This window comes from Nicotiana tabacum, chromosome 15, assembly GCF_000715075.1.
Source record: "Nicotiana tabacum cultivar K326 chromosome 15, ASM71507v2, whole genome shotgun sequence".
Taxonomy (NCBI): domain Eukaryota; kingdom Viridiplantae; phylum Streptophyta; class Magnoliopsida; order Solanales; family Solanaceae; genus Nicotiana; species Nicotiana tabacum.
The window spans coordinates 86,119,197-86,131,296 of record NC_134094.1 but is presented as its reverse complement, the minus strand read 5'-3'; the positions used below and the strand labels follow the sequence as shown (position 1 = coordinate 86,131,296).

Genomic DNA, 12,100 nt, shown 5'->3' with positions numbered 1-12,100 from the left:
CCAGCCAATTAAGGCAAGGAGCGCATCGCCACCATAAGGAACGAGACGACCGGTGCACACCTAGGGCGGACCTGGCCCATCCCAAATATTCTCAAATATTAAATAGATGTACTAATTCTTTTTTCTTTGGGGACGGCATACACAAGAAAGAGTGCAATATAAAGTGAATAAATGAATTATTAACTTTTAGAAGGAGATTATATTAATCTTATGATAATTATTTTGAAAAGACACGATTCATTTGATTACAAGTATATGTACCTTAAAGAAAAAAAAGATGAGATTTTAAACATTCTATTGGAAGTAATAGGAAGTAGCAGTCGCTGCAGTCTGAGATTATTGATACACAGTTTCATTCACGCACACTGCTCATTTCTCGTGACACTGTCAGTTTGAGTTGAGTACTCAAATAGTCATATCACTTGCAATAGATTCTCTCTCTCTCACTAAACTCAAAGTCTCTTTCTCTCTTTTCAGAAACTCCCAACACACTTTCTTTCTATAGGAAGGACTAGGACATTAGCAAAAAAACACCACACCTGGCCCATGTAACCAGTTGCCTAAATCAATGTTGTTTTGTACCCCTTTTCCCTTTTTCCTATTTTTTGTCCTTAAAACTGTATCTTTTCTTTTTCCCTTCTCTGCTACCTTAATTAAAGTTTGTTTCAGCAACTTATTTCTTCTTCTGAATTAGTCTGTTCTGTTTGTTTTTTCTTTTCCACATGGGGTTCATTCACTTCTTTGTTGCTACATTTTCTTTCTGAATAAATATTAAAGCTTACAGCTTTATTGTTCTGTTCCATTTCAAGATTCCTGAAACGGCTCAATTCCTTCAAAACAATCACTTTCTCTAGTTTGAATATTTTTTCTTTTTTTCTCCCCTAATTGTCTCAAAAAGACTTCCCTTTTATGTTTATTTAGCTTTTATGATTGGGTTCTAGCATTTTCTTCCTAATGGATTCTTGATTGTTCCATTTCTATTTGGGGAAGAAATTAAAGAGAGCGTTTTCTTGAAAAACAACCCAAAAATGGAAACTTTGAGGTTGTTCACTGCTTTGTTAGTTGGTTTATTGTTAAGTTCTCAACTTGGTAATTCCCAGGTTCTTCTTGAAAAGGCCATTGTAGAAGCAATTGGTAAAGAGCTAGCAATATCTGTGTGGGATCTGAACACCTCTAATTTCTGCTCTTGGCATGGCATTAGTTGCAGCTCAAACAATTCTATGGTGGAAAGGCTGAATCTTTCTGGTTTTCGGTTACAAGGTAATGTGACTCTAATATCTGAGCTTAAAGCATTGAAGTGGCTGGACCTTTCTAACAACAATTTCCATGGCTTAATTCCATCAGCATTTGGGAATTTGTCTCAACTTCAGTTTCTTGATTTGTCTTTTAATATGTTTGGAAACTATATTCCTGCTGAATTTGGTAGGCTCAAGAACCTTAGAGCATTGAACCTTTCAAACAACTTGCTCACTGGTTCAATACCTGATGAGCTTCAAGGGCTAGAGAATTTGCAATATTTCCAAATATTTACTAACAAATTGAATGGTTCTATTCCAATGTGGGTTGGGAATTTGACCAATCTTAGAGTGTTTGCTGCTTATGAGAATGAGTTTAGTGGTGATATTCCAGTTAATTTAGGATTACACTCAGAGCTCTTGTTGTTGAATCTTCATTCAAATCAGTTTGAAGGGACAATTCCTGAGAGTATTTTTGCTATGGAGAAGCTTGAATTTCTGATCCTGACTAATAATAAATTGACTGGCATTATTCCTGACTTAATTGGGAATTGCACAGGCCTTTCAAACATTAGAATTGGGAATAACAAGCTCATAGGTGGCATCCCTAAAGCAATTGGAAATATCACTAGTCTTACTTATTTTTAGCAGATAATAACACTCTCTCTGGAGAGATTGTCTCAGAATTCGCGCACTGTGTTAATCTCACTCTTCTTAATTTAGCTTCGAATGGATTTTCTGGAACTATTCCTCCTGAGTTTGGCCAGCTCAACAATCTGCAGGAGTTGATTGTTTCTGGAAATAACTTGTTTGGAGAGATTCCAACATCAGTTCTTAGGTGCAAGAATCTCAACAAGCTTGACTTAAGTAACAACAAATTCAATGGAACCATACCGGGAGATATATGCAACACATCCAAGTTACAGTTCTTGCTGTTGGGACAGAACTCATTGAAAGGGGAAATACCTCGTGAGATTGGGAACTGCGTAAAATTGCTTGAGTTGCAAATGGGGAGTAATTATCTTACTGGAAGCATCCCTACTGAGATTGGTCATATGAAGAACTTACAAATCTCATTGAATTTGAGTCATAATCATCTCCACGGCCGGTTGCCCAAGGATCTTGGAAAACTTGACAAGGTGGTTTCCTTAGATGTATCTAATAATCAGCTCTCAGGGAATATTCCATTGGAGTTGAAGGGCATGCTGAGTTTGATAGAGGTTAACTTTTCAAACAATCAATTCACAGGCCCTATACCTACTTTTGCACCATTTGAGAAGAGCCTAAATTCAAGCTTTCTTGGAAACAAAGGGCTCTGTGGTGAGCCTTTGAGTAGTGATTGTGGAAATATATATGGTTATGAGCACAATGGTTACCATCACCGAGTTTCCTACCGGCTCATTTTGGCTGTTGTTGGTTCTGGTTTGGCAATTTTTGTATCCGTGACGTTGGTTGTTTTACTATTCATGATGAGGGAGAAACAAGAGGAAACCACCAAGGAAGCTGGAAATACCACTGATGAAGTTTGTAGCAAACCGGTGATCGTAGCAGGGAATGTTTTCATTGAGAATCTCAAGCAAGCAATAGATTTTGATGCAGTTGTAAAAGCAGTCAGGAAAGATTCAAATAAGATTAGCACGGGCACTTTCAGCAATGTGTATAGAGCAGACATGCCTTCTGGGATGATTTTGTCGGTTAAGAGTTTAAAGTCAATGGACAAAACTATAATTCATCACCAGAACAAAATGATCAGAGAGCTTGAAAAGCTAAGTAAACTCTGTCATGATAATCTGACTAGGCCTATCGGGTTTGCAATCTATGAAGACGTCGTTCTACTCTTACATCAATATTATGCCAATGGGACATTGGCTCAGTTTCTTCATGAGTCTAGCCAGAAACCTGAATATGAACCTGACTGGCCGACGAGACTTTCCATTGCCATTGGAGTTGCAGAAGGGTTAGCGTTCCTTCATCACGTGGCCATAATCCATCTTGATATTTCTTCAGGGAATGTGTTTCTTGATTCTAATTTCAGGCCTTTGGTTGGTGAAGTTGAAATATCCCGACTTCTTGATCCGTCTAGAGGGACTGCAAGTATCAGTGCTGTTGCTGGCTCATTTGGATACATTCCTCCAGGTATTCTATGGCTCGAAAGACTTAGCTAATAACTTTTATTTTTATTTTATTTTTCTGGAAGTTATACTTATGGTGTCTTGACTAATTCCTTTTCTTCAACAGAGTATGCCTATACAATGCAAGTAACAGCTCCCGGAAATGTCTATAGCTATGGGGTTGTTTTGCTCGAGATCCTTACATCTCGATTACCCGTTGATGAAGCTTTTGGTGAAGGAGTTGATTTGGTCAGGTGGGTTCACGGTGCATCTGCAAGAGGAGAAACACCAGAGCAGATACTCGACGCAAGGCTTAGCACCAATTCTTTTGCTTGGAGGAAAGAAATGCTTGCAGCTCTAAAGGTCGCATTAATGTGCACCGACACCACTCCAGCAAAACGACCAAGAATGAAGGTGGTGGTAGAGATGCTTCAAGAGGTTACACAAAGTTGAATCCAAAAGTCTCTTTAATCTCAGACCTTCAGATCAGGAAACCCTGCAAAATTATATGAAATTCACTGTTCTTTGCCCACAGGACAAAATAGTTAAAACTCTGTATATTGGCTGGGGTTGCCATTGTAATTTTGATATGACATTAGAGAGAACAAGGAGAGTTTAGATGGGGAGGGTAAAAGCCAGAAACAGTCCTTGATATGGTTGTGATATGTACCATTTTGTACTAGGTCTCTAATCATATAGAGTTCTTTTTCTGCAGCATATGTAAATGGAGGTGTGGCATATCAAATTTTCTTTTTGAATATCTTTTTCATCCTGCTGCTGCTTCTGGTGTATTATCGTCTATCGACTATGGAAACAACAGTCCGTCTGGCCTCTTTAGATGTTTTAGTATACTGCTATCTCAAGTTAAGTCTGCTATTTCTTGCTATGAGGATGATGCTGGTACACAAGCTGTTCAATTGTTAAAAAAACCATTTCCGCATTCATCGTATTTGGAGATGTATGAATTTTTTCTCCAGGAAATCTTAATCTGAAATGGATGGACTTCAGCTAAAAGTGTACCGTCTAAATTGTATACAGAGAATCAAGAAGAGTGTCAGCTGGAAAAGAGGGAGGGGTGGATTTCATTATCATCTCAAAAGATTATCTCAAGTACCAAAAGATCCTAGCTCTAGAATCAGGGAATTGTGTACACTTAACTGAAGAGCTATGCATTTGAAAAAACAGACAATGCAAATCAAATTGGAAGTTATAACACGTTGTGTTAGAGAAAAGTAATTAAAAGACAAGTACTTTGCAATAAATAATATTCCATCCGTTTCAATTTATGTGAACATATTTTCTTTTTAGTCCGTGCAAAAAAGAATGACTCTTTTTCTTATTTGGAAACAATTTACCTTTATGCAATGATTTATAGCCCCGCAAAATATACGTGACTCATTTTACACCACAAGTTCAAAAGTTTTCTCTCTTTTCTTAAACTCCATGTTCAGTCAAATGTGTTCACATAAATCGAAACGAAAGGAGTATTGTATCCCGTCTTTTCAAGCTTAGTGCTTGGATTAGTCCCTTTCTAGTAGGTCTGGTTTCTCATTTGTTAGAACAAGCATTTACATTGGTTTTTTTAAAATTGAAAAACATTCTGCATCTTGACACAATTGAGAAGAATTCTGGGGTCCAGAGCTGCTTTTTTTTTTTTCCAATCGAGACCTGTTTCAAAGGATCTTTCCACAAAGTCAAGACACTCGACTATCTGAATTTCTTCTAGCAAGCAGGGTAATTAGTTGTTCTAGTGAGCAAAATCATCAAGAAAATGCTTTAATTGTTGGAATTGGCCTTCCTAAGTAGACGTATCAATAGTTGCTTTTTAATGGTGGCCACAACCTTGACGGTACAACTAGTCAGGCCTTTGTTTTCTCGACTTATGCTCGCCAAATGAACTTCTAGGGAAAGAGAGCACTGCCGAAACCTTGTATAAGTAGGATAAGCATATGTAACTGATAAATCCACAAGTGATTGTCAGGCATGCTTCAGAATAATATCGCAAAATCAAATAATGTTGAGGTCTCACAGGCCAAACAAAGCATTGGATCTTTGAATTGAACGCAAAAGCATGAGCAAATACTTATTAGTTCCATGTGTTTAAAGCTCAGACTTGATGACATAGTTGAAATACTCCCACTTCAATATTTTCATAACCGTGCAGGAAGCAGGCCATTGTCAGGTGGGAAGTCACCTAAGAAGAAACAACAAAAGAAAGCATAAAACAAAGGAAACAAAAAAAAATTAAATTAGATGTATGAGAAAACAATGAGATACAGTGAGCTCAATAACTATCCAACATCACTTCATACATGTAGCGTTGTGCCTTTCAGATATAGAGATAGAGCGCATCAACCATCTAACAATGTATCTCGCAAGCAAATCGTGTACTCTTGGTTAAGACTTGAGGCTCCATTGATAATACATCATGCTATGTGTCCTTTGCATGTTCTGTGGTCAGTGCCATCATACTGGAATCACCATTAACAAATGAGAGAAGTGCAGAATCCACGCGCTATGTCCACCTTTCCGCCCAAAAAGCCTTTATCCCACCTCGGAAGCTGTTCCAGATTAAGAAAAAATTTCCCAGCCGTCTACTTAAAACAGTTCTTCTTTCATTGCCCCTCTCCTTCCCATTTATCATCACTTTAGATCCAAGACCTTGTTTTAGCTATGTTACCATTCTCAAAAAAAAAAAATTGTTTTAGCTGCAAACCTCAAAGAGCAGCGCTACTCCGTTGCAGTTTCACTTCCTCATCATCTGTATAATCCAAATCCTTTATATTCATGTTACCCTGATCATGTGGTCTATTGTTTAACCTTTTACGTTTCAGCATACCCTCTGACTCCTTCATCAAACTGATGTATTTTTTCCTCACTTTTGCTAAAGGATGTTGCGCTATAGCCCCTCTATCACAGTAAGCTTCTTTCAGTATTGCAGTGCAAGTCTTATTATTCAATGACAAATAGAAGATATAAGGATGCCTCTCAAACGCCTTGTGAACTTTTTGTGGCAACCCTAAGTGTTTTCTAAGACACAACAGCTTCTTCCTTTCTGCAGCATGCTCAACAAACAAACTAAGCAACTCGTGAAGCACACCCACCACTCGTTTTTCCGCTATATCGCTGTTTGGATCCAAACCAGAATAATCCTCATAGGGTGAAACATACGGAAGCCTCTGAAACTCATCAAACCAGTCTGCAATCTTCCTTTTAAGTCTCAATCCCTTTGACGGAAACAATGGAAATTCTAGTACCTCACCCTCCACACCACTATACATTCCTCTACTCATTGCATTCCTCTGCATCATCGATAAAAAACTCTCACTTCCATCGACATTAACAGCTAGCCCTTTCAATCCATCTTCCATTTCCACAAGTCTGAAACACTTATCAAGATTGTCTTCTGGGTTACTCAAGAATTCGTCGGGTAAACCCAAATACCATTGCAGACCCTGAATTACCTTTAAAGGAAGCATCTTTTCCCTGCCACTCATCAGTATCAACTTCTTCAGCCTCGAAACGATATCATCTTTAAATTTTACATACACCTCTTTCTCCTGTCTATCAAGCTCAACAGCCCTCTGGGTCAGCTTAAACCAAGGCAAATTGTATTTAGGGCCAGTAAATTCCTCAAAAACAGATGGGTACAACCTCAAGAACCTGGCAACCTTAATGGGTATTCCTAACTCCAAGTCTTTCTTTGAAATTGCAGAAATGGGGACGCAATAATCATCAGGTGAAGAGGAGACTATGCAGTTCTTGAGAGCAATTAAAGGCTTGAGTTGAACTGATCTGTGAATGGTATCAATGGAGTCAAAAAATGAGTCTTTCTTCCATTTCATGTACACATCTACATAGGTCTGCCTCTGGGTGTATGAGCAGGGAAGTGAGTTCCTGGAAGAGAGGACTTCGTGCGAGAGACATACAGAGCTCCTGCTTCTCCTGACGACCATCGCCATCACCTTCTTTATTGTTTCTGTGCGGTTTGACTGTGGCTTTTCAGGTCTTGGGAGAGGCAGCAGGTTGATATTCAATTGAAAATAAAAACACACCGAGTTATATATACTAGCTATCGCTGGCCCGTGCTCTGAGCCAGCTAAGAAGAATATGCAGTTTAATGGAGCTGAAAAGCAGCAATCATCGTACTTCCTGTGGCAAGCTAACACTCTCAAGTGACAGCTGGCTAATATACTTAACTGGTCACCTGGACTCCTGGAGGCCACTATGCTATACTGGCTGCCTCGCCTTTTTGCACCTATCCTTCTTGATGATAAATTTGAAACAATGGCAATGGCTGAATAACCCGCACATATATTCACTGGAAGGCAAAAGAACCTGAACATATTATCCAACATAAGGCTATTGTTTGAAGGAATAACCTCTACGCATATAGAAGGAAGCAGTATTTAAACATGTTTGAAGCGCCAATTGACCAGAAATAGAGTTCATTCACGGTGTCCCCGTAACAAATGACTGTTTTATGAAGATGACCACATATAAGCCCAAAAAAGAGCTAATGGCAAATAAAAAGTGCTGGTTTGGGATGTAAGAAAACAAGACATTTTTAGAGCACCAATTAAGAAATATAAGAGGGAAACACACATGGAAGTGAAGAGCTGATAATTTATAGGAAACAAAGGTCAAGTAAGAAAGAAATTTTATTATATGTTGATATTTATTGGTAATCTATTTTCTTCTAATACTTCACAATCCAAAGAAGCAAAACTGGTTATTGCTGTTGTTGCGAAATAGAGTTCTTGCAATTATTCTTCCATCAGATGCAGGGAAAATCAAGGTTCGAAGTAATTGTAGAAAGACGAAACAAACCAACACCGTCAAAGAAGCTCAAAACCAATTAAAAGATACAAACTCTAAGAAACAACAACTAATGGAGCATGACATACGTTGTAGCCATATACAAAGAACTTTCAACTATTGTAATACATTCTTTCAATTTCAAATGCCAACTGCTATCAGAAACCCAGTACAGAAAAATCGGGAGACAACCCAAAACCATCAATGGAAGCTATGAAACAAGATATGCCATTGCATAGCATAATCTGTAGTCCATATTCTAAGAATTTTCCAGTATAATAATATCACAAAACTCTCAATGTTTAAATGCTTATTCTACTAAGAAACAAAAACCCAGTTCACAAAAAGTAAAAAACAATCCAAAACTATCAGTGGGAGCTGAAAATCATTACAAGACACAAACTGCACGAAACAAAATTTACCGTTGCATAGTACAAGCTGTAGACCATATTCTAAGAATTTTCCAGTATAATACCACACAATTTCAATGTTCAAAAGCCAACAACTAAGAAACAGAAACCCAGTACATAAAATCCAAGAAACAATCCAAAACCAATTAAAAGACACAAACTTTACAAAACGACATTTACCCTTGCATAGCATAAAGTGTAGTCCATATTCTAAAATTTTCCAGTGTTCAAATTCTTATTTTACTAAGAAACAAAAATCCAGTTCACGAAAAGTCAGGAAACAATCCAAAACCAGCAGTATAAGCTAAAAGACACTAACTTTATGCAAGAATCATCAACTTCGTCTATACGTATAATCCCTAATAGTACTTACCGGACACCGGCGGAATTCGAGGCAAAGCTGAAGAACGGAACGGGATGGGCTGCGAATGGGAGAAAAGAAAAATGGAAGAGGAAAAACCACAAAAGCTCAACAGATAAACAAATTTAGAGTTATTATTTATCCCCAAAATTTACCTTTTCTACTTCAGTCTAGAAAAAGAAAAATGGAAGAGGAAAAATCACAACTTCCACAAGGGGGAAGAGATGTTTTGATAATTTTTAGAAAAAGCTCAGCATTTTCCAATTAAAAAAGTTTGCACGAAACGTTTTAAATAAAATTGGAAATCGTCCATAACTCGCCTCGCAAGTTATTACTCTTCAGAAAACGATGGGTTATTCTTGAAAAAAGAATTAACCTAAATAGTTATCCACCAAATCACATAAATTAAAATAGTCACGAATATATGATACATGTATTATGCATATATAATATGTATAATACATATATATAATCTACTTGTATCGACTAGTAAAAGTAAACTTCGTCCTCTATTTGTATCAAAATATCCTCGTTGAAATAATCCCAAAGAGGAAGTAGTTTTTTTTTTTTTTTCTAGTTTCTGTTATTGTGACGGATCTACTATCTTTGAGCCGAGGATATCATCCCGGAAACAGCCTCTCTAACCAAGGTCAGTATATATTCTACCCTCTTCATACCCCAATATTAAGATTCTACTAGGTTATTGTCGTTGTTGCAACAAGTTTTTGGGATTACGTTAAGTTTCTTTTGAAGGCCCATTCAAAATTATCCTTTGACTTCTAGGCCCAAACTGAATTTCAAGTCCATAGCGAAAATAGCGCAGAAAATAGCTCAACGACGTTGAACGTTTCCAGTGTCCGCCGTGCAACTACTTCTCAAAAGTTTCACCATATTCAACGAAGAAGAAGATCATTATTGTTGGGACTTCTCCTCTATTCTGATTAATCACTTCATCGCAGTAAGTTGCCCCTTAACCCCTCCTTCTTCTGTTATCTATATGTTACTACTATATATGCATGGAAACATAAGAGCAGGATGTTCATTTGAGGAAATATGAATAGTTGGCATGCAAGTTATTTGCTTCTTTTCAGCGAGGGCGATTTACTTGACGAGTTTAACCTTTAATATTCTTAGCACTAAACTCATTATATTTTTGAAATTATAGGTTTGGGTTTAATAATTGTCAAAATTTTAATAAATTTTCACATACATATCTATAATCCCTGGTTCGGTTGAGCTCAAATTGTGCAAAAACTCCATCAGCCACAGCTTTTCACAACGTTAGTTATGGCTACTTTGTACTCGTTTCTTCATGATGTGTTGTAGATCTTATTAGTACTGTGTTTAATTTGCTAAAGCTGCTTAAAGTTCATTTTTGGTCTTAAATAAATGGTGCAAAATAGATTTATAAAGGATCTATACTATAGTCCCCAATTATACCTAGCCAATGGCGGAGCTAGGATTTTGATAAGGGGATTTTTAGAAAATCTAAAAATGTTAATGGTATTCAAAATTGTATATATGTTTAAAACAAAATTAATTTTACCTTATTAAGCGGTGAAACTTTGTCTTATTGGTTTTTTGGTTATGTAGCAGTTGTTGGAGTTTGACAATGGCACTGAAGTACATTGTTGGTTCTGTGGTTGCATCATTTGCATTTGCATACGTTTGTGACACTGCTACTTCTGACCATAAGTTGTTTGGAGGCAAGTTTCTATTCCTCTGTTTAGCTTTGGATTGAGACATACACTATAGATATTTTGTTCTTCTTTTCTGCTTAAAGTCACTTGTGGCATTTAATTTAAAACAGGTACTACTCCAAAGACAGTTGCTACCGATGAATGGTGGAAAGAGACGGACAAAAAATTCCAGGCGTGGCCTCGTACAGCTGGTCCTCCGGTGGTTATGAACCCCATCAGACGCCAAAATTATATTGTCAAGTCTTGACTCAGAAATTAAAGTTCATTTAACCCCATGTCTTTGTTCTGCTACATTTGTTTCGAATCGTACCAGTTTTCTAGTCTGAGCCAGGATATGATCTGCTGCCGAATTTCTACTTCTTTGCCGTTTCCCATTAAGATAAAAAATTGTCATCGTTGGATTGTAATAATGTTTCTTCAGTTTGTTTCCCATGGGTACAAACATCATCTGCTGGGCTAATATGAGTAATTGCTTATGTTTTGGCTTTTTCTATTAAAACTTTTTGGCTCTCTGCTCAACTTAGCGTCAGTATATATCTTGATATATTACAATCTTTATTAAAGGTTTTTGTTCGCCTGCTTCCTCAATCATACTCGAGTAGTAGCTTAGTGGTTGAGTTCAAGACAAAAACATCCTTCTAACCTATGCGTAGCTATAAAAAATATATACATTGCTCAAGCGAAAAGAAGTCCAAGCTGAAACTGTTGACTGTTAGATCTTCATCTACCCGAGAGATTAGCACATAAAACAAGAATCGACTAGCGATTAAGCAGAACAAATTATGAATCTTTTACAGTTGGAGTAAAATTACTAAACAAACCAGCATCTACGGCAAAAGAACTAGCTAGTCCAAATCACAATATTTGGCACGGCAAACTGAGAAAAACTACTGCTATTTTCATACCAATACATCTGATGGAAGATCATTCAACTTTAGGCAAATGCAAATTCAAGAATCTATATATACAAGTATCTCCAAAGGAATATATACACCATTACCTACAACTTGCAATTATCTTCTTTATAAATGTATGGGCCAAAATCTTTCTTTAGAATATTTAAGCCAAGATAATACTAAGGGAAGAGTTCCCAAGTCGTCGTTTGTCAAGATGGCCCAAGAAGCAGCAAAGTCTGTGATCGAAGAGTCAACGAGAGCCGTAGTCGAGGTGTCAACAAGGGACGGGGTCGAGGTCGAGTACCGTTGACAAAGCTGTAATGACTAGTTTTCAAAATAGGATATTAAAGAAAATATTCTAGTGGATATTTTCTGCACTTGTACTATTAGGGTTTTTTAGGAACATGTCTCATATAAAGAGAAGAAGAGACAATGATAGGGGCATGTGAAACTCATTTGTAAAAGCACATACTTTGACTTGAGAAAGAATATCAGATCTCATTTGTTAAGATACAAACATCAGCTTTTCACTAAGATTCTTGTTTATGCTTTTTCAACCGATCCAAAAA

General features: G+C 37.2%; 1 protein-coding gene, 1 long non-coding RNA gene and 1 pseudogene across 5 annotated transcripts; 2 read left to right on the top strand and 1 right to left on the bottom strand.

Moving 5' to 3' along the window:
* The first annotated feature begins 331 nt into the window (after positions 1 to 331).
* LOC107785057 (leucine-rich repeat receptor-like tyrosine-protein kinase PXC3) lies at positions 332 to 4,104 on the top strand (annotated as a pseudogene).
* Positions 4,105 to 5,108: 1,004 nt separating this feature from the next.
* LOC107785056 (protein WHAT'S THIS FACTOR 9, mitochondrial) lies at positions 5,109 to 9,306 on the bottom strand. Of its 3 annotated transcripts, XR_001647805.2 has the most exons (3): positions 8,948 to 9,306; positions 5,659 to 7,684; positions 5,109 to 5,540 (listed from the first exon to the last, which is right to left on the bottom strand). XR_001647805.2 is itself a non-coding variant. In XM_016606277.2 (2 exons), exon 2 carries the CDS (start codon positions 7,306 to 7,308, stop codon positions 6,064 to 6,066), a length of 1,245 nt encoding a protein of 414 aa, XP_016461763.1. In that variant the 5' UTR covers positions 7,309 to 7,684; positions 8,948 to 9,306; the 3' UTR covers positions 5,109 to 6,063. The 3 variants fall into 3 exon arrangements, 2 of the variants coding, with proteins under 2 accessions (XP_016461763.1, XP_075087068.1); XM_016606277.2 differs by having other exon boundaries at positions 5,109 to 7,684; XM_075230967.1 differs by having other exon boundaries at positions 5,109 to 7,684; positions 9,091 to 9,306.
* A 430-nt stretch (positions 9,307 to 9,736) lies between these two features.
* Positions 9,737 to 11,116, top strand: LOC107785055 (uncharacterized). Of its 2 annotated transcripts, none has more exons than XR_012699345.1 (3): positions 9,737 to 9,893; positions 10,529 to 10,641; positions 10,746 to 11,116. It is a non-coding gene; the product is annotated as an uncharacterized LOC107785055 (long non-coding RNA). The 2 variants fall into 2 exon arrangements; XR_012699346.1 differs by having other exon boundaries at positions 9,738 to 9,893; positions 10,532 to 10,641.
* The last annotated feature ends 984 nt before the right edge of the window (positions 11,117 to 12,100 follow it).